The following is a 23,433-nucleotide window of genomic DNA, read 5'->3' on the forward strand; positions in this document are numbered from 1 at the left end:
CCCAGCAGTGGTACAGTTCTTGACACACTATAACCGGTGTGCCTGGCGCCTTCTACCATACCCCGTTCAAAGGCACATAAATATTTTGTCTTGCCCATTCACCCTCTGAATGGCAAAAATACACAATCCATGTTTCAATTGTCTCAAGGTGTAAAAATCCTTCTTTAGCCTGTCTCCTTCCATTCATCTACACTGATTGAAGTGCATTTAACAAGTGACATCAATAAAGATTCATAGATTTTACCTGGATTCACCTGGTCAGTCTGTCATGGAAAAGTTTTGTAAACTCAGTGTATATGCAGACGGTGTAATTACAATGTAGTTACACATTTTACCTTTTTATCAACAGTTAATCCTGCCGGGGTCAAATTTTTGTTAGGGCTCCCGAGTGGCGCAGCGGTCTAAGGCACTGCATCTAAGTGCAAGAGGCGTTACTGTAGTCCCTGATTTGAATCCAGGCTGCATCACATCCGGCTGTGATTGGGAGTCCCACAGGGCGGTGCACAATTGGCCCAGCGTCGTCCAGGTAAATAGGAATTTGTTCTTAACTTACTTGCCTAGTTAAATAAAGGTTAAATAAAAATGTTATAAATAAAAATACAACCACAATCTGAGAAATGTTCTGAGCTTCAAGACATTACTGCCCTCCAGAGGCCAGAAGGAAGAACTGTCCTGAGCTACAATACATTACTGCCCTCTAGGGGCTAGAATGGAAAAAAAACACATGACAGGTTGAGATATTGTTGGATATTGCATCTTGTAAACATTATTCTAATCATAAATGCACCAAATGAACATTGATTACATGTATTGACTATTGGCCTCATGATTATCTGAACTCCAGTCCCAGTGTCTTCTGTATTGGAACAGGGTTTATAGACCAGTGTGAAGAAAAGGGTCAAAGAGAAATTTAAATTAGTTTTACTTCATATTTATCCTCTCCAGCACCACCCCAACATATGTGAAAACAGCACGTGTTTCCGATGACAACATCCGGTGTGTATCATGTGATTTCACTTAACTATGACCTTTAGTTACCTTTGCCTACTCATAGTTGCATAATAAAATCACCTGACGCACACCAGATGATGTCATCATAAACACTTATCTTCCTCTATCTTTTTGACTGCAAAACATAGAAACACAATTTTTTCCCGCATATGTTGATGTTGGGGTGTTGCTGGAGATGATGAAAATGAAGTTGAGACATTTCCCTTCAAAGCCTGGATCCATAGTTTCTTTTCACAATAGAAGCCGCCCCCCTGCTTATGTTGTGAGCGAGAATAGATAAGTTTGAACAACAAACATGGGGGTGGCCCAGCCACAGGAAAGGTGTGTCTTTCTGATAAATCCGGGCCAGTGGAGTGAGAGGAAACGGAAGATCTCTAACTGCTCCTACTGCCACCTGACTCAAACAAAGCAAACAACCAAAACCACTGTAAGTGACAGTCACAAATAAATGGCCAACGTTCTCCTATTCAGGTCAGTGTTGACATTGTTGCCTTTACAATGAATGTACAAAACATTAAGAACATCTTTCTAATATTGACTTTAACCCCCCCAGTTTTGCCCTCACAACAGCCTCAATTCTTCAGGGCATGGTCTCTACAAGATGTCGAAAGCACAGGAATGCTGGCCCATGTTGACTCCAATGCTTCCCACAGTTGTCAAGTTGGCTGGATGTCCTTTGGGTGGTGGACCGTTCTTGATACACACGGGAAACTGTTGAGCATGAAAAACCCTGCAATGTTGCAGTTCTTGACACACTCAAACCGGTGCGCCTGGCACCTACTACCATAACCCGTTCAAAGGCACTTCAAACTTTTGTCTTGCACATTCACCCTCTGAATGGCAAACATACACAATCCATGTCTCAATTGTCACAAGGCTTAAACATCCTTCTTTAACCTGTCTCCTCCCCTTCATCGCCACTGATTGAAGTGGATTTAACAAGTGACATCAATAAGGGATCATAGCTTTCACCTGGATTCACCTGGTTAGTCTATGTCATGGAAAGAGCAGGTGTTCTTAATTTTTTGTATACTCAGTGTAAAATTAAGTAAGCCTGCTAGCTACTTACTAGCCATTGTTTGAAAATGTCAGGGGGCTGGGGTCATGACAGTAGCAGAAACAGGAAATAGTACTCTTTCTTGCCTCAAGACTAAACACAGTATGACGCAACACAACATTAGCATGGATGGAATTACTAGGGGAAACAACAGCCGTGTTTCTCAACATTTATTTTCAGATATAGTCATCATCAGAGCACCGTTACTGAATTGTGATGCAATGAGGTTTACGTTTGGAGTTATATTGACAGATATGCTCAAAGAAAAATACATTTCACTGTACTTGTGCACCATTAAGAACTTGAAACTTGCGCTTGTAGCAAACAGCAGAAAACACATGAGTGAGTGTAAAGGAAAGTAAACAACAGTGATAGTGTACACACACCATATAAACACAATTATAAACTGGGCGGTTCAAGCCCTGAATGCAGATTGGCTGACAGACGTGGTATATCAGACCGTATACCACGGGTATGACAAAACATTTATTTTCACTGCTCTAATTACGTTGGTAACCAGTTTATAATAGCAATAAGACACCTCAGGGGTTTGTGGTATATGGACAATATACCAAGGGCTGTATCCAGGTACTGCTTAACAACATCCCTTAGCCGTGGTATATTGGCCATATACCACACCCACTCAGGCATTATTGCTTAAATATAAACTGACCACTTTGGTATTTTAGCTGCTAATTATTCTTATCAGAGTAACGTATTCAAAATTGCTCAGCTAAATCAATTAGTACTGAATTAACTTGTACAATTAGATACGCAAAATATTGGCACAGGCTGGTTAAAATAAAATATATCTTTAAAAAATATATATATATTGATTTAAATTCCAAATCTAATCAATGTTGCACATTGTACCTTTAAGGGCATTTTGATCGACTAAGATATAACACCAATCAAAGGAAAACTTATTGAAAAATATATACTTTGTTGCTCATAAAAATATAGAAAAGGAACAGCTTTAGGACATGATGTTCTCATATCATAACATGTGACAACAGTTGCATTGAAAAAATGGATGGCATGGCATGCAGAACTGCTGATTGTGGTGCATGCATAGACAGACAGTCAGACAGATTGGCAGAATGGCATATATTATGATAATGATTATATTATAGGCCAGTCAGTAAATGGATATAGTGTGGAGGAGATCCCGTAGAGAGCTGACATGGTCCCTCTAGTCGCTCCCTCCACACAGCTTTAACAGCAGTTTCTTATAGTCCCCTGAGGTGTCTCCCTGTCATAGACAACAACAACAACAACACAAACACATCAACAAACTAGTCCAGAACATCATGCTAGAAAACCCAACCTGCTCTATAACAGTAGCATTGTTGGAGGTTTGTGTGTGTGTATGTGTGTGTATGTGTGTGTGTGTGTGTGTGTGTGTGTGTGTGTGTGTGTGTGTGTGTGTGTGTGTGTGTGTGTGTGTGTGTGTGTGTGTGTGTGTGTGTGTGTGTGTGTGTGTGTGTGCGGTGATGAGGAGAGATACTTACAGAGATGTCTGTGTAGAGCGACTTGCCGTAGTTCTTGACGTATTCCTGACGGATATCCAGCATGTCCACCTCAGAACGTGTCACCATGATCCGAATCAGGGTTTTGTCTTTGGTCCCGGCCCCCTGAGAACACGAACACACAGGTCAGGCTGGACCTAAGCACTTATTTGAAGAGTACAATTATCAGAAGCAATTACAGTAATAACAATGTAATTTCATTGTAACTGGGAAAGTAGAAATGTAATGAACTTAAACAATGTGCACTTATCAGTCGTGAACATTTCTGTTGTACTGTGTGTATGTACAGTATGTTGCTATCAGCCCAGACAGGCAGACCGCAAGGGAGCGTGTCTTACCTTCATGGACTTGTAGAGTCTCTCTGCAAAGTAGGCAGGTGTGTTCTTAATACACTTGACTGGAACACGGAGAGAGCAGAGGGTTAGAATGCCCAGCATGTACTGATCACCTACTAAACCTTAGACCAACCCCAGCTATATGGAGGGAGGGACTGATAACATAGCCCGATTCCCAGTCTGTTAGTGCTAGCATGCCAACTCCTTGTCAGTCATTGTCATGGCTAACGTTTGGGTTGACGATGAAAGCAATGGAACTGGCAAGAGCACAAACAGATCCGAGGGGAGGGAAACTCTCAAACAAACAAAACTGTTTAAAATGATAGGAAGGGATTCAACTGAAAATATTGTATATAAAGTCCTATCTGAAACCTGAACTTGAGAGTTGAAGAAAACAGAGAAAATATGACTGTAGTTTGAGCGGTGAAATACATTTTCAAACATCACATCAACATTACTTCTATATGGACGAACATGCGTGATGGAAGAAGCACACAACACGCCACACCACATCATCACAAGGGTGTAAGGTTGAGATATTCTCTTGATACACAGTCAGATAACAATGTCATCCAGTCAAATGAATCTAAAAGCATGTTACTGTACCATTAACCTGAGCAATGATAGCCAAGTGGGGAAAAACACAACAACAATTACTAATTCAGGCAGCAACAGTGTGGCAACACATTGTTAAAGCATCTTCTATAACATATTTCAACAATAACAATGAGAAAGTTATGGGTGTTAACCAATGATGTATATAAACCCTGGATTGCTGATGCTATGTATTGACCATTGAGAGGCTTTGAAGCCACTGGTCGGCCATATTGTCACTCCACAGTAGGAGCAGTCCTCCATAGGAATGAATGGAATTCTACAGTATTTCAATTAAATGTTTCAAGGACAAAATTGCATGTATTTAAGTATTTCATTCTTGTAGTGGGGGCAGTAATGTTAGTAATCTGTAAAAAATATATACTTTAATAAAACAGTTTTTATATATTTTTATGTTTAACTTACATAATATAATTTAAACATATGCATGAATCTTTTTTTAAATGTTTATTTTGTAACCTTTATTTATCTAGGCAAGTCAGTTAAGAACAAATTCTTATTTACACCGGCCAAACCCGGACGACGTTGGGCCAATTGTACGCCGCCCTATGGGACTCCCAATCACGGCCGGATGTGATGCAGCCTGGATTCGAACCAGGTACTGCAGTGACGCCTCTTGCACTTAGATGCAGTGTCTTAAGGTAGGGGTAGGCAACTAGATTCAGCTGCGGGACGATTTTTGTCAGAGACGATGGTCGGGGGGCCGGAACATAATTATAAGAATTTGTACACTGCAAATTTACCACAACTAAGGCCAAAAATAGATAATTTTCAAATACAATAATTTCATACCTTGATTACATTGAGACATGTATCATGGCACCGTAGAAGATGGCTGACGTGTTACGTGCTCCTAACCAAATGTGTTTTTTTGTTTAAAAAAAAATGCGTTATTTTAAAAATTATTCTGTACATAATGTTGCTGCTGCCGTCTCTTATGACCGAAAATAACTTCTGGACATCAGAACAGCGATTACTCACCATGAACTGGCAGAAGCTTTTTTTTGCTTTAACGAGTCTAACGAGTCCAACGAGCCCGACGTGAAGGACATACTGCTTTCCCGGGAACAGGCCCAAATCCCCGTCATTTGCGTGAAGAGAAGACAGAGAAAAAGAGGACGGAGGTCGGGCTGGCTTCTGAGAATCCGTAGGCAATCGAATAATCCCCCATTACCTTCCGTTCTACTAGCTAACATGCAATCATTGGAAAATTAAATTGAAGACCTAGAAGGAAGATTAAACTACCAACGGGACATTAAAAACTGTAATATCTTATGCTTCACGGAGTTGAGGCTGAACGACGACATTATCAACATACAGCTGGCTGGTTATATGCTGTACCGGCAGGATAGAACAGCGGCGTATGGTAAGACAAGGGGTGGCAGACTATGTATATTTGTAAACAACAGCTGGTGCACGATATCTAAGGAAGTCTCGAGGTTTTGCTCGCCTGAGGTAAAGTATCTCATGATAAGCTGTAGACCACACTATCTACCTAGAGAGTCCTCATCTGTATTTTTCGTAGCTGTCAACATACCACCACAGACTGATGCTGGCACTAAGGCCGCACTCAATGAGCTGTATTCCGCCATAAGCAAACAGGAAAACGCTCATCCAGAGGCGGCGCTTCTAGTGGCCGGGGACTTTAATCCAGGGAAACTTAAATCCGTTTTACCAAATTTCTATCAGCATGTTAAATGTGCAACTAGAGGGGAAAAAACTCTAGACCACCTTTACTCCACACACAGAGATGCGTACAAAGCTCTCCCTCGCTCTCCATTTGGCAAATCTGACTATAATTCTATCCTCCTGATTCCTGCTTACAAGCAAAAATTAAAGCAGGAAGCACCAGTGACTCGGTCAATAAAATATTAATGGCATTGAGGAGTACACCACATCAGTCATGTGCTTCATCAATAAGTGCATCGATGACGTCATCCCCACAGTGACCGTACGTACATACCCCACCAGAAGCCATGGATTACAGACAACATCCGGACTGAGCTAAAGGCTAGAGATGCCGCTTTCAGGGAGCGGGACTCTAACTCGGAAGCATATAAGAAATCCCGCTATGCCCTCCGACGAACCATCAAACAGGCAAAGCGTCAATACAGGACTAAGATCAGATCATACTACACTGGCTCCGACGCTCGTCGGATGTGGCAGGGCTTGCAAACCATTACAGACTACAAAGGGAAGCACAGCCGAGAGCTGCCCAGTGACACAAGCCTACCAGACAAGCTAAACTACTTATATGCTCGCTTTGATGCAAATAACTCTGAAACATGCATGAGAGCACCAGCTGTTCCGGACGACTGTGTGATCACACTCTCCACAGCCGATGTGAGTAAGACCTTTAAACAGGTCAACATTCACAAGGACGCAGGGCCAAACGGATTACCAGGATGTGAGCATACGATGACCAACTGGCAGGTGTCTTCACTGACATTTTCAACCTCTCCTTGTCCGAGTCTGTAATACCAACATGTTTTAAGCAGACCACCATAGTCCCTGTGCCCAAGAACACTAAGGTAATCTGCCTAAATGACTACTGACCCGTAGCACTCACGTCTGTAGCCATGAAATGCTTTAAAAGGCTGGTCATAGCTCACATCAACACTATTATCCCAGAAACCCTAGACCCACTCCAAGTTGCATACCGCCCCAACAGATCCACAGATGATGCAATCTCTATTGCACTCCATACTGCCCTTTCCCACCTGGACAAAAACAACACCTATGTGAGAATGCTATTTATTGACTACAACTCAGCATTCAACACCATAGTGCCCTCAAAGCTCGTCACTAAGCTAAGGACCCTGGGACTAAACACCTCCCTCTGCAAATGGATCCTGGACTTCCTGACAGGCCACCCCTGGTGGTAAGGGTAGGTAACAACACATCCGCCACGCTGACCCTCAACACAGGGGCCCCTCAGGGGTGTGTGCTCAGTCCCCTCCTGCACGGCCTGGCACAACTCCAACACCATCATTAAGTTTGCCGATGACACAACAGTGGTAGGCCTGATCACCGACAACGACGAGACAGCCTATCGGGAGGAGGTCAGAGACCTGGCCGTGTGGTGCCAGGACAACAACCTCTCCCTCAACGTGATCAAGACAAAGGAGATGATTGTGGACTACAAGAAAAGGAGATTCTCATCGATGGGGCTGTAGTGGCGCAGGTTGAGAGCTTCAAGATCCTTGGTGTCCACATCACCAACAAACTAACATTGTCCAAGCACACGAAGACAGTCATGAAGAGGGCACAACAAAACCTATTCCCCCTCAGGAGACTGAAAAGATTTGGCATGGGTCCTCAGATCCTCAAAAGGTTCACAGCTGCACCATCGAGAGCATCCTGACTGGTTCCATCACTGCCTGGTATGGCAACAGCTCAGCCTCCGACCGCAAGGCACTACAGAGGGTAGTGCGAACGGCCCAGTACATCACTGGGCCCAAGTTTCCTGCCATCCAGGACCTCTATACCAGACAGTGTCAGAGGAAGGCCCTAAAAATTGTCAAAGACTCCAGCCACCCAAGTCATAGACTGTTTTCTCTGCCACCGCACGGCAAGTGGTACCGGAGCGCCAAGTCTAGGTCCAAGAGGCTTCTAAACAGCTTCTACCCCCAAGCCATAAGACTCCTGAACATCTAATCAAATGGCCACCGATACTATTTGCATTGCCCACCCCACCCCACTCCCCCACCTCCTCTTTTACGCCGCTGCTACTCTGTTATTATCTATGCATAGTCACTTTAATAACTCTACCTACATGTACATATTACCTCAATTACCTCGACTAACTGGTTCCCACGCACATTGACTCTGTACCGGTACGCCCTGTATATACAGTGGGGCAAAAAAGTATTTAGTCAGCCACCAATTGTGCAAGTTCTCCCACTTAAAAAGATGAGAGAGGCCTGTAATTTTCATCATAGGTACACTTCAACTATGACAGACAAAATGAGAAAAAAAATCCAGAAAATCACATTGTAGGATTTTTAATGAATTTATTTGCAAATTATGGTGGAAAATAAGTATTTGGTCAATAACAAAAGTTTATCTCAATACTTTGTTATATAACCTTTGTTGGCAATGGATTTTTTTCTCTCATTTTGTCTGTCATAGTTGAAGTGTACCTATGATGAAAATTACAGGCCTCTCATCTTTTTAAGTGGGAGAACTTGCACAATTGGTGCCAGTCCTCACTTGTAAAAAGGCAATTTTAGGCTTCGGGGTTACGGTAAGGGTTAGGAAATTATTATTATTATTTATATTTTACCCCCTTTTTCTCGATCTTGTCTCATCGCTGGAACTCCCAAATGGGCTCAGGAGGCGAAGGTCGAGTCATGCGTCCTCCGAAACATGACCCGCCAAACCGCACTTCTTAAAGACCCGCTCGCTTAACCCGGAAGCCAGCTGCACCAATGTGTCGGAGGAAACACCCTTCACCTGATGCCCGAGGTCCGCCTGCCGCCCGAGGTCCGCCTGTGTCCGGCACACCACAAGGAGTCGCTAGAGTGCGAAGAGCCAAGTAAAGCCCCCCCGGCCAAACCCTCCCCTAACCCGGACAAAGCTGGGCCAATTGTGCGGTGCTCTATGGGACTCCCGATCATGGCCGGTTGTGATACAGCCTGGGATCAAACCCGGGTCTGTAGTGACGCCTCTATCACTGCGATGCAATGCCTCAGACCGCTGCCCAACTCGGGAGGCCCGAAAATATGATTTTGAATGGGAATCAATTGTTGCTCCACAAAAAGTCCTCACAGGTATAGTAAGACATAGTTGTGTGGGTGGGTGGTGCGCATTGTTTTGGGTGCTACGTAGTGTTAGTGTGTGCATGTGTAGAAACGTGTAGGTGTGACACTGGATAGACCTGTATAGGCATGGCAGTGCATGTGTGTGTATTAACCAAAAGGTTTCCCCTTACCCACGGCCACCATTCCACTCTCCAGGTCTCCAGACATTTCTCTGTCGATGCTCTTCTCTAGGTCTCTGCCACACATCTGCTGGTACTCATGGAACACTACACACACACACACGCACACACGGATAAGGTAGCGGCAAAAGTTCTAGCTACGAGTCAAGGTGAGCGGAGAGCACCAGAGGACTGATATTTCATATACATTAAATTGATATTTTATATACATTTAATTTATATTTCATAGATATTTAACTTCTGTCGTCACAGTACCATTCCTCTCCCCTGTAGTTACCTGCTCTGAGGTGGGGTTTGCTCCTAGAACACAGGATGGCGTTGAACTTGGACTCATCAGTTCCCACCTTGTTCTCCCCAGCAGCATACAGTGCCTGGACAGAGGGCACACAATACACACAGGCATCTTTCAATGAGTAGGTAGAGATTTCTAATATGTTGTGTAGAGTCCAGAGTTTTTCCTGCTCAAATCACGTGGTCATGAAAAACTCATGGCCCGACGTATGCTGAAGACATACTACAGTATGTAGATTAGACGTCACACGGTCGTAATAGATAAGAAATGGCAATATACGGTACCTGAGCATCTTGTTTAGCTACAGAGATGTCCACCGTCTCTCTTTCATCTCGATTACCCTGAGAGCACAAACACAACACATAATGAATCATCCATCTATATGTACTGTTCCTATATGTATATGTATTTAGAATGTATACACTATTCTATATCTATGGGCCATGGGCTGTACCTGGGCCAGAGAGATGAGGAGTCTACGGAAATGTCCTGAGGTGTCCCCACTGATGGCATCTTCCAGAGACTTCTTATACTCTGAAATAACACACACAGTCCACTTCCACAATCCAATACAACCGAGGCGTGGTGTGTTTCTGAAAGGAAATATACAACTTCCTTGTTAACATTGTCTCCCTGAACAGTGTTTGTATGTAACTCACCTGTCTTGTAGACCTGGTTGAGCTCTCTGATCTCTGCATTGGAGCGAGAGGACAGGATCTCTATCAGACAGGCCTCGTCTGTCCCTGCGCCCTGTCAGAACATACAGCAGAGAATGGCTGGGAGGTTATAACAGGGATATTATTATATACCAAGTATGATTTGTCTTTCTCTGTTCTTTAAGTTAGTTTAGCTAGTTAATAACACAAAAATAACACAAAACAAAACATTACTCGTTTACATGCACACGCACGCACGCACACACACACACACACACACACACACACACACACACACACACACACACACACACACACACACACACACACACACACACACACACACACACACACACACACACACACACACACACACACACACAAACACACACACACACACACATATGTTAAGAAGAGGGAATCTGTCAGTGATTATAAAAACCCTTTCACAAACCTTAATGGCCTCCTTCAGTTCGTATGCATCAAGCTGGGATGGAGTCTTCAACATGGTCAGCACCAGCTTCTCAAAGTTCCCTGACAGCTCGGACTTAAGATCCTTAACCAGATCCTGGGAAGGTAAGGGGATACAAGCTTGGTATAATTCAATGCTATCCAAGCAGTCTTTGAGTTGGGCTGGTGCTCAGCAATACAGCGAACAAGCACCTTGAATTTTCTGTCTTGAATACAGACACCGTAATTTTCTGTACTGCTTGAGGACTGGCACCTCTTTTAGAATATTGGCAGTAAGTCTATATAGTATAGTGCAGGGTTCTCCAACCCTGTTCCTGGAGAGCTACCGTTCTGTAGGTTTTAACTCCAACCCTGTTCCTAGAGAACTACCTTTCTGTAGGTTTAACCTCCAACCCTGTTCTTAGAGAGCTACCATTCTGTAGGTTTAATCTCCAACCCTGTTCCTAGAGAACTACCTTTCTGTAGGTTTAACCTCCAACCCTGTTCTTAGAGAGCTACCGTTCTGTAGGTTTAACCTCCAACCCTGTTCTTAGAGAGCTACCTTTCTGTAGGTTTAACCTCCAACCCTGTTCTTAGAGAGCTACCGTTCTGTAGGTTTAACCTCCAACCCTGTTCCTGGAGAGCTACTGTTCTGTAGGTTTAACCTCCAACCCTGTTCCTGTAGAACTACCATTCTGTAGGTTTAACCTCCAACCCTGTTCCTGGAGAGCTACCGTTCTGTAGGTTTAACCTCCAACCCTGTTCCTGGAGAACTACCATTCTGTAGGTTTAACCTCCAACCCTGTTCCTGGAGAGCTACCGTTCTGTAGGTTTAACCTCCAACCCTGTTCCTGGAGAACTACCATTCTGTAGGTTTAACCTCCAACCCTGTTCCTGGAGAGCTACCGTTCTGTAGGTTTAACCTCCAACCCTGTTCCTGGAGAACTACCATTCTGTAGGTTTAACCTCCAACCCTGTTCCTGGAGAGCTACCGTTCTGTAGGTTTAACCTCCAACCCTGTTCCTGGAGAACTACCATTCTGTAGGTTTAACCTCCAACCCTGTTCCTGGAGAACTACCATTCTGTAGGTTTAATCTCCAACCCTGTTCCTGGAGAGCTACTGTTCTGTAAGTTTAACCTCCAACCCTGTTCCTGGAGAGCTACCCTTCTGTAGGTTTAACCTCCAACCCTGTTCCTGTAGAGCTACCGTTCTGTAGGTTTAATCTCCAACTCTAATCTAGCACAACTGATTATAATAATTAGCTGCTTGATAAGCTGAAGGGTGGCTCTCTAGGAACAGGGTTGGAGTGAAAACCACCAGGAGGCTGGCTCTCTAGGAACAGGGTTGGAGTTACAATTTCCAGGAGGGTGGCTGTCCAGGAACAGTGTTAGAGAGGTCAAATGAATAGAGGTACTTATTTCAGTCCACTTCAAGTGCTGATGGCATCTGTGTTCAACTGCTGTGCCATCTGTGTTCAACTGCTGTGCCATGTGTGTTCAACTGCTGTGCCATGTGTGTTCAACTGCTGTGCCATCTGTGTCAACTGCTGTGCCATGTGCGTTCAACTGCTGTGCCATCTGTGTTCAACTGCTGTGCCATCTGTGTTCAACTGCTGATGGCATCTGTGTTCAACTGCTGATGGCATCTGTGTTCAACTGCTGATGGCATCTGTGTTCAACTGCTGTGCCATCTGTGTCAACTGCTGTGCCATCTGTGTCAACTGCTGTGCCATCTGTGTTCAACTGCTGTGCCATCTGTGTTCAACTGCTGTGCCATCTGTGTCAACTGCTGTGCCATCTGTGTTCAACTGCTGTGCCATGTGTGTTCAACTGCTGTGCCATCTGTGTTCAACTGCTGTGCCATCTGTGTTCAACTGCTGTGCCATCTGTGTCAACTGCTGTGCCATGTGTGTTCAACTGCTGTGCCATCTGTGTTCAACTGCTGTGCCATCTGTGTTCAACTGCTGATGGCATCTGTGTTCAACTGCTGATGGCATCTGTGTTCAACTGCTGTGCCATCTGTGTCAACTGCTGTGCCATCTGTGCCATCTGTGTTCAACTGCTGTGCCATCTGTGTTCAACTGCTGTGCCATCTGTGTCAACTGCTGTGCCATCTGTGTTCAACTGCTGTGCCATGTGTGTTCAACTGCTGTGCCATCTGTGTTCAACTGCTGTGCCATCTGTGTTCAACTGCTGATGGCATCTGTGTTCAACTGCTGTGCCATCTGTATCAACTGCTGTGCCATCTGTGTCAACTGCTGTGCCATCTGTGTTCAACTGCTGTGCCATCTGTGTTCAACTGCTGTGCCATGCGTGTTCAACTGCTGTGCCATCTGTGTCAACTGCTGTGCCATCTGTGTCAACTGCTGTGCCATCTGTGTCAACTGCTGTGCCATCTGTGTCAACTGCTGTGCCATCTGTGTCAACTGCTGTGCCATCTGTGTCAACTGCTGTGCCATCTGTGTCAACTGCTGTGCCATCTGTGTTCAACTGCTGTGCCATCTGTGTCAACTGCTGTGCCATCTGTGTCAACTGCTGTGCCATCTGTGTTCAACTGCTGTGCCATCTGTGTTCAACTGCTGTGCCATGCGTGTTCAACTGCTGTGCCATCTGTGTCAACTGCTGTGCCATGCGTGTTCAACTGCTGTGCCATGCGTGTTCAACTGCTGTGCCATCTGTGTCAACTGCTGTGCCATCTGTGTCAACTGCTGTGCCATGCGTGTTCTGGGTATGTACCATGCGTGTTCTGGGTATGTACCATGCGTGTTCTGGGTATGTACCATGCGTGTTCTGGGTATGTACCATGCGTGTTCTGGGTATGTACCATGCGTGTTCTGGGTATGTACCATGCGTGTTCTGGGTATGTACCATGCGTGTTCTGGGTATGTGCCATGCGTGTTCTGGGTATGTGCCATGCGTGTTCTGGGTATGTGCCATGCGTGTTCTGGGTATGTGCCATGCGTGTTCTGGGTATGTGCCATGCGTGTTCTGGGTATGTGCCATGCGTGTTCTGGGTATGTGCCATGCGTGTTCTGGGTATGTGCCATGCGTGTTCTGGGTATGTACCAAGTGTGTTCTGGGTATGTGCCATGCGTGTTCTGGGTATGTACCATGCGTGTTCTGGGTATGTACCATGCGTGTTCTGGGTATGTACCATGCGTGTTCTGGGTATGTACCATGCGTGTTCTGGGTATGTACCATGCGTGTTCTGGGTATGGCTGTAGCTAATAAAGAATCAGATCCCTCAGCGAGTCGTTTACTGGCAGAACCAACAGCTGCTGTTTAGATATCAGTGGCACACACTAGAGAATACACACTTCAGGACTCTCACTTCAGGGCAACATATTCAGACCATTTTATGACGCTGTAACACTTATTTCATTGTTCCCTAAAAACTTAATTAGATAAATAAGGTATCAAGTGTTTAAATGGGAGTGAGAGTCGTGCCTATTCCTTTCAGAAGAAATTATAAGAAACAATGTATGGTCATAATCACTGTATTGTCTTTCTATACTAAGAAATAAGCTATAAGAAAATGTATATTGTACTTACATAGTATAATATAGTATAATGTCAATATGACTGTATTAGCTACCTTTCCGTAGGAGGTTTTGAAGGCCATGAGCATGGGAACACGCTGTCTGTTGGAGCGACTTCCTAGCAGGTCTATGATGGCCTGTTCATCAGTACCTGTAGGACAAGTCCACTGTCAGAACACATATTCAAACAGCCCATCCATTTCCCTTGGTGGATTTAGAACATCATTTTTTAGTAGTGTAGCTGAGCAAACAACATTACCAGGTCCTGGTAATACATAATTAAGTCATTCAAAGATCGATGATCATTAATAGAAGACAACATAACTGCTAGTGTTGATTATACCTATGCAAACTGTTCAAATCTACACTGTGTATTGTATATGGGACTGGCAAGGGGTTGTTTCAGGACAGGGCCTATTCTAACAGCTGGCCATTACGCATGCAATTTTTGTTTCTGGTTCCAATATTAGACTGGGTCTAACTCACTCACTAGACCCCTATATAAGGGGCTAGGGGTTGTTTCTGAATGGGGTCTAACTGGCCGTGTCCGAATACCCATACTTGCGTCCTAAATAGTAGGCTGTTTGAGTATGCAAAATAAATTGTTTTATAGTATGTATTTCAAAAATTTGAGTATACTTTAAATGCCCAGATGTCATAGTAATTTCTGCTTTGACTACAGTTGATAATCAGATATGGGGATGTGCTCCCGAAATCAACCAATAATGCGAAACAACGCAATCGCGCATTGCCCATTCTCACTATGAGAAAATAGAACGTTTTATAGTAAGTTCATTTTTGAAAATCGAGTATGGTTTAAATGTATTTATTTTACTTAACCTTTATTTAACTAGGCAAATCAGTTAAGAACAAATTATTATTTACAATGACGGCATACGCTGATGAGCCAAGTAAATCCCCCCGGCAAAACCCTCTCCTAACGCAGACAATGCTGGGCCAATTGTGCGCCGCCCTATGGGACTTCCGATCACGGCCGGTTGTGATACAGCCCGGGATCTAAGCCGGGTCTGTAGTGACGGCTCTAGCACTGCGATGCAGTGCCTTAGACAGCTGCGCCACTCAGGATCCCTAAATGCCAGGATGGTATACTAATTTCGGAGCTTCATCAAGTAAAATTCAATGCACACTATTCCACAATGCATTGGAAGAGGTGGGCTGCGTGTGATAGGCCCTAGTTCTCTACAAGTGGCCAAACAACTAACTAGGCTACTTAAAACCCGTTCCTGCAGTGGAATGACCAAATCACCCTTCTGTGATGTACAGTTTATAGTGTAACATTGGGATGCAAACTCAAAATGTAATACATCTCTATGTCTGACATGGAAAGGGAAAGGGATACCTAGTCAGTTGTACAACTGAATGCATTCAACTGAAATGTGTCTTCCGGGCCCATAACCACGTGTGTGAGGTGTACACTTTTGTTTCAAAGTAGATTTGTTTAAGACTACCAAGAAACACTGAGTGACGCTGATTTAGACCATTGCATTAAAAGGTTAATTGGGAAGATGCCGAATAGCGAAGGTTCTGAGGTTTTGTTCAAATGTAAGCTATGTAGTTTTTGTTCTTCTTAAAATGATCACAAGTATTGCATCGTAGGCTACATCTATGAAAACAGAAGTATTTTAAATTTTTTTTTTGTTCTCTTGGTTTTTGTCAGAGCTTTTAAACTAAATACAAAACCATCTTTTGATTTCTGAATGTGTCGACACGGGATTCGGGATGTGGCTGCATTATTGATGTCATGTTAATCAGGGCTTTTTGATTTGTTTTTGGGCGACCCAATCAAATTAACATAGAAATGTGAGTTATAGATCTGTCTTTCGCATTGAAAGAAAGTCTAAGAAGCGGTTTCTTAAGTTTCATTTTTGCGTCTTTTACTTTCGGTTTGGTACACCAGCTTCAAACAGCTGAAAATACAATATTTTTGGTTATGGAAAATATATTTCACAGCGGTTTAGATGGTACAATGATTCTCTACACTCTGAGTGCTTGTTTTGTAACATAAACTGAAATTAGGCGAAATTATTTTAATTTTAGCAACCAGGAAATGGCGGAGAGATTTCTGCATATTGAACCTTTAATTATTTAATTTATGGATCAAGCCTTAGCAGTCATTCTGATCTCCTTCCCTATGATCAGTGCTTTTGTTTGTTATGTTGCTGTCCAGCGGTTCAGAATTTGCGATGCACCCGACTGTCCACGTTTCCTGTGCAATAGTCTATTGATTAGAACATTTGACAAGTTTTGGTGTGTACTAGGCTATTTGATGTCATTTATATATGTTACAGCACTTTGGTTTTACGAATAGATAACTTTTTCCTGTTTCTCCAGTTTTGCATTTTGCCTCCAGCAACTTCACAAATCAGTTTTGGGTATGTGGTAGATTCTGACTATTAACTAATAAATATGTTGAAATGGAACCAAATTATCTGTTTCTGTCTTTAGTCCTTTTTAAATAGCATAGATTGGCTATATGGGCTACAGTATAGCGTGAATGTGATAGTCTGACTATAACCAGCCTGAGTAGGCCTATAATTCCATTAGGTAGAATGTGATAGTCTGACTATAACCAGCCTGAGTAGGCCTATAACTCCATTAGGTAGAATGTGATAGTCTGACTATAACCAGCCTGAGTAGGCCTATAACTCCATTAGGTAGAATGTGATAGTTTGCCTATAACCAGCCTGAGTAGACCTATAACTCCATTAGGTAGAATGTGATAGTCTGACTATAACCAGCCTGAGTAGGCCTATAACTCCATTAGGTAGAATGTGATAGTCTGCCTATAACCAGCCTGAGTAGGCCTATAACTCAATTCATATTATATTCAGAGTTTAGAGAAATTAATTGAATTGGAAATTGGCTGGTTAATACGAGACATGTCCATTGAATTTGGAAAATGCACCTGCACTCAGCCCTGCCCCACCTACTCAAGCCAGTCAGGAGTACATAGTGTGCACTTTAAGTATGTAGTACACTAGTATGGGTATTCGGACACAGTCTCTCACTCGCTAGACCCCTATATAAGGGTATAGGGGTTGTTTCTGAAGAGGGTCTAACTCACTCACTAGACCCCTATAGTGTATAAGGGGCTGTTTCTTGACTGGGCCTATGTAACCAACTCACCAAAGCCCTTCATGGCTTTCCTCAGAACCTCCACATCTCTCAGTGGGTCTGCTCCTGGATAATCCTTGATGCTTCCCCGGAATCCTCTCTGGAAGAACAGGGAAGAAGAGGGCATTTTCCAGATTGCTTTACCCTTTCAGTGTTAGCTGCCAGTAAAACTCCTGTCAAATCTGTAATCATTGACATCTCAAGAAGAAACAGAAAACTATAGAAACACTATCAGTATTATTGCAGAACACTCAGATATCCAAGTTGAAACACATGGATGAAGTATGGACACTTAACAGGATGTAAACCTGTCCTAAATAGTCTTTTGAAGTACTATTGTCACAATAGGGTTAAATCTTCCCAGTGTCTCTTACGTTGATGGCAGGAGCGACGGGCATGGCTCCACCTCCATATCCTGGCATGGACGGGTTGGGCGACGGGGCACGAGGGTACCCTGGCATGGGCTGGTTAGGCGCTGGTCCTCCTCCGTAACCAGGCATGGAGGGGTTGGGTGAGGGTGCCTGTGGGTAGCCAGGCATGGGCTGGCCTGGGTAGCCCATGCCTGGGCCTTGAGTCTGGGGCATCTGCCCACCTGGCTGTGGGTACAGGCCATGGGGCTGTTGGTTAGGGGGCTGGGGGGAATGTTGGGGGTACCCACCAGAGGTGAATATGGCAGGGTTGGGGTTAAAGCCCCCCATGGATGATGAGATCTGGTTGGCCTGTGATTGGAAGAAAAATGGGCATCCAATAAAAATATGCACAGACAGTATGCCGATTGGTTTAAACTATTATGCACGCTAAGCTGTTTTGCAGATGATCAATCATGTATTATAGGTAATACAGCATCTGCTGTTGTGTTTTGATTACAAAGAAAATAAAAGACAATGCAACATAAAGAAATTATACAAAACATGTCGTTTTGAAGGATTACAACAGTGAAAGAGGAGGTGGCAGAAAATTATAAAATTTTTTGAAGCAGTATCTTAGCTAATTACGAGCCATATTATTTTCATCATGCAAGAGAGATTTTGAAGAAAGGTTAACAAGAAAGCTGCAACATAGATTATTTTTATAAAAGTCTTACCAGTCAATAATTGGGTTGTGATTTCCAATATTGGCCATGCAATTCATGCTAACTGAAATATTTAACGCAATGATCTGAAGGGGGATGAAGTACAGGCATGTTGAGAATATTCTCTGTGTGATTTGGGGGGATGGATGTATTTTCATGCCATACTTACCATGCCTGGAAGATTGCCTGCGTTGAATCCAGGGTTGGACAGATTATCAACACCTATGGTGGGGAAACCAGCACCACCTCCCCAACTACCTGCAACAGGTGACATAGATGGGTGTATATGTCACTAAACAGTTTATGGCAAATCACTGACAAACTGATATAGGATTATTATTATAATAGTATGTATGTAGTATGTACTGCTTTTGCTATTATGTTGTGGCTGTATATGCTTTTAAACAATCAATCGATCAATTGTTACCAAAAAAAGTGCTTTTTTCAAAACAACATAGAAAGTGCTAAGATTTCATAGTAAGGTTTCAATAAATGTCTGGTGATTGTGCTAGGCCAGAGAGGTAAATACATTGACTTTGGAGTGAGACACCAGGACTGGCAATGAACTGTTCACACTTTCCAATATATGTGACTAACCTCGGCTTCTAGTCAGCAGATATGTAATGATTCTCAGGGCACACAGAATGGGAGGACTGTGTCAGACACTAGTTGGTCTGTGAGTGTTGTCTCTCAGCACAGCAGAGGTTGTTTAGAAAACACAACGCATGCACCACAACTTTACATCTAAACCTCATGATGATCTCTGGCCCTGAGATACAGGATGACAGAAGGACTCAGTCTCTGAGTCTGTCCAGCAGTACCCTATCCTCTTTTCTTGACCATGTCTTTATGTTTCTGTCTGTCTGTGTCTCCCTTAGATTACATTACATTTGATATACCTTGTACCTGTAAGAAATACTGGACGTGTCTGCATATTTTAGGCCAATCATGATCTGTTGAGCTGAGGCCTTACCTGCCGGGGGCATGGCTGGGTACCCTCCAGCTCCAGGCTGTGGAGGATAGCCACCAGCCTGAGGGGGGTAACCTCCAGCCTGAGAGGGGTAACCCCCTGCTTGAGGTGGGTAGCCTCCGGCTTGGGGTGGGTAGCCTCCGGCTTGGGGTGGGTAGCCTCCGGCTTGGGGTGGGTAGCCTCCGGCTTGGGGTGGGTAGCCTCCGGCTTGGGGTGGGTAGCCACCGGCTTGGGGTGGGTAGCCACCGGCTTGAGGGTATCCTGGATAGCTCATGGTTTATGGTCTGAAATAAAGAAAAATATCCAAATATAAGGCCTGTTTAATGTGTAAATGCATTTTATAAAGCCAGGAGTTTTTCTGTTCCTGGTTAGGTCATGATGACAGGAACACCTCCTGCCTTACAGATACACAATATGGCAGTTGGACACACAGTTAGTGCCACGCATCTGTTTGTTGTAAAAACAAAGTTTTATGACTCAAATTGTGGCGTGAACACATAGGTTGGTGTTGTGGTGTCCATAGCAACTACAGAGCTAGAAACACGCCCATATACACAGTGGACCCCTCCACCCTCAATGAAGTTAAGCTGTGGAGGAGAAATAAGGCTGAATTCCTCAGGATGACCCAAGGTTTAAGGAATCTGGGTTCCCTAAGCTGATGGCTTAATTGTTAACATGGACAATTTATGGGTTGGGTCATACTGTGTGAAATGGAACTACTATGTTCATGAAATTGAGTATTTTCCTGAAATCTAGCACAAGGAAATGCCATCTGGAAGAAGACATACATACAGTGTGTATCTTGAATAGTAATTGAGAAATAATTAATTAAAATGGGAGAATACCTATTTAAAGCCTTACTGTACACTGAAATACTACATTTCAAATGACCCAACCTTGACTCTCCTTTGCTTTTGTTACTTTTGGTGTTGGCAGTACAACTGCTTGTTATTTGACAGTGATTATGCTGCTGAGTGTGAAAAACCCATACTCCCATTTCATATGCCAACTTGTTCAATCCATGGCTCCATGTACACAATCCCTTCTCATAATTTGCATTTTAAGGACAGGGGAAAGAATGACAGACTGCTGCTGTATTTGAATAGGAACACAGTTCTACATCAGTGGCCTGTTCAGAAGGATGTATGGTTAGGCTAGAAAATGTTCAGATAGATATGTATAGTGTAGAACAGATATGATTCTCTCTCAGATTGAATAGGGAACATGTGAGCAATATGAATTATGTTTCAGACCATTTTATATCACCGACTACACCTCAGCAAAAAGTTCACTTTTAGATGATACAGTATAATATTTATGATGTAAAGACTTACTACACTGTTATTACACCGTAACCCCCTATTTAATGTACTGTGCATGCGTATAAGACTACAGTTTAAAGGCGTCCATCCATAGATTCGGTTTACTCCTTGCAGATCTCGACTAGACGAAGTGAACGTCTGTTTTCGCATATTACCTTAAAATACCTTAGCTTGTAAAACGAGAAACAAGCGGCAATATTACTGTTTGTCCTTCTTGAGACGCTGTAGCCAGTAGACGTAAAAACGAGTTCTTAGTTACGCAATATTACATCTTAGACGTTTGGTGCAGTATTTCTCAAGTGGAAAACTGAAAACTAGTCGTCTGTCGTTGAATGACAAACACTTGAAGAATCCCTACTGTTGCCCAATAACTACAACCAGTTAGCAAGTCGGAAATGTTTGAGTTTCCTAGTTCCGTCTACCACGTGAACGCGGCAGTAGACAAGCCTAAAAAAATGTGTGTGCGCGAACGTCACAAATTTCGAAATAATACATCGTACTGTTTTGACGGGAAAGCCAAAGTCCAAACAGGAGTCAACCACGCTGTCGAAAAGAGTAAGACGTATGAATGATTCTCATCTAACCCATGTACAAAATACTAATTTCAACATAATGTATTTCCCCTTCTATCATTGTCCTGAGGCTTACAGATTTCAACTAACGTTAAGCAAGTGTAATACTGGAGTGAAATTGTGACTGACGAAATCTCATCTACACAAAAACAGCATTTGACTAAGACCCCTGCTCGGCCTACTCACTAAAGCCGATAAAGGCTATTACTGTATAATAACCAAACCTCAAATCAGTGGCAAATAGAGGCTAACTGAAGAACTAGGCTACCAACTGACACAATCGCTTTGATAGATTACAATGAAATGTGACACCTTTTATATTGATAAAATGTGAGGAACGGTACACATTTATAAAGGACTGTGTATAAATGTAAGTAGCCATTTGGGTTCCTTGTGTACACCAACCATGTTTGCTGGGGGGATGGGAGTGTTCAATACAATACACATGATGGGTGTTGGCTGTTGAGGCCTTGAACTCATACAAAAATAGATGGTTTGAAAATAACTTCCGAGTGACTCAAATGTGTATAGGCAGGACAATCCAAAAGTTCAAACAACTCTTTTGCTGTATGTAGTAGACCCCAAAGAAAAATAAGTCTTATTTCCATCCACATGATTGGCCTATTACACAATATTTGAAGAAATAAATAATTCTAGGCAGTTAAACATTCTTATTCTAAATGTCATTTTCAACATTGAATTAATGAGAGAATAGCCATAGGCCGATGCTTATACTAACATTTTAGGAATAGCCTCTACACCAAATGACAGCACAGCAACTGTCAAAATAGACAGAAGCAAAATATTGTGCATCAGTCAACATCGAACCAAGGTAAAAAATGTAAATATATCAGTACCTTTTTGGTCGACTTTCAGGCGCCAGCTAAACGTTAAATTCGGTATTTCCTAGTTGTAATGTTGCGTTGTAAAGGTTTTCTGCACTAGGCCTACTAATCGGAAGAAGACAAGCCAATTTACCGAAGCTCTGGAAGACCGCCTTTCGCGTTGTCAGGCAAATTACGCAAACATAGTTTCAAATAGGTCTATAACGATAGGCCTAACCGCTTAGCCTACTTTTATCATGTTCTCTGTGAGACATTTTGTTATTGCGTATCATATCCTTCGAGGAAGAAGGCTCGCTAGTAAATTATATATTTCTATAGAAAGCGACGTGTCAATAACACATCTACAAGAAACTTAGTTGCGCACTATCGCTATTGGAAATATTTGATCTACAAGGCTAGGTCACATTTGATTTAACCGAAAATTGCATTTCGTTTGCCACTTACTTTTGGTTCGCTAGACGCCTTGTCCTGGCTGCGCTGAGCTCTTTTTCAAGCTACAGCCCCTGTATGTATATAAGGAAGGTGGGTGGGACTCATATTTTCCATTGAGAAACACCCATGGGCACACACCATAAAGTAATTGACACACCACACTCGAGCACTATTGAGTGACCAACGTATGACAGTGACATGTTAGGCGACTCATCGAGTTATGTAAAAAGTGACAAACGATGACAGAATTCACCTAGTCATAGAGAATATGGTGCAATCGATTGAGCATAGCCTATGGTTATCTATGCTAGCACAAAGATACACGTTTAGGCTTACGTTTTTTTTCTATTCAACTGGAAACTGTTCATTTGTCTTCAATAATTGCTGTTGATTTTTGTTCACAGGGTGTACTTTTAGACTTTACCCGGCCTACTAATAACAGTGGTGGAAAATGTACCCAATTGTCATACTTGAATAAAAGGACAGATACCATAATAGAAAGTTACTCAAGTAAATGTTAACGTCACCCAGTAAAATAGTACTTGAGTAAAAGTCGAAAAGTATTTGGTTTTAAATATACTTAAGTATCAAAAGTACACGAAATTGCTAAAATATACTTAAGTATCAAAAATAGAAGTAAAAGTATAAATCATTTCAAA

General features: G+C 42.9%; 1 protein-coding gene across 2 annotated transcripts; it reads right to left on the reverse strand.

Moving 5' to 3' along the window:
• Nucleotides 1-2,223: 2,223 nt before the first annotated feature.
• Nucleotides 2,224-22,925, reverse strand: LOC139562657 (annexin A11-like). Of its 2 annotated transcripts, none has more exons than XM_071380533.1 (15): nt 22,787-22,925; nt 19,607-19,887; nt 18,803-18,891; nt 17,936-18,280; nt 17,574-17,661; nt 14,483-14,577; nt 10,892-11,005; nt 10,441-10,531; nt 10,236-10,315; nt 10,066-10,122; nt 9,767-9,860; nt 9,481-9,576; nt 3,936-3,994; nt 3,580-3,702; nt 2,224-3,320 (listed from the first exon to the last, which is right to left on the reverse strand). In XM_071380533.1, the coding sequence occupies exons 2-15, from the start codon at nt 19,875-19,877 to the stop codon at nt 3,261-3,263; spliced, it is 1,662 nt and encodes a 553-aa protein (XP_071236634.1). In that variant the 5' UTR covers nt 19,878-19,887; nt 22,787-22,925; the 3' UTR covers nt 2,224-3,260. The 2 variants fall into 2 exon arrangements, with proteins under 2 accessions (XP_071236634.1, XP_071236632.1); XM_071380531.1 differs by lacking the exon at nt 22,787-22,925 and adding an exon at nt 22,355-22,494.
• Nucleotides 22,926-23,433: the final 508 nt, after the last annotated feature.

This window comes from Salvelinus alpinus, chromosome 32 (assembly GCF_045679555.1).
Source record: "Salvelinus alpinus chromosome 32, SLU_Salpinus.1, whole genome shotgun sequence".
Taxonomy (NCBI): Eukaryota; Metazoa; Chordata; class Actinopteri; order Salmoniformes; family Salmonidae; genus Salvelinus; species Salvelinus alpinus.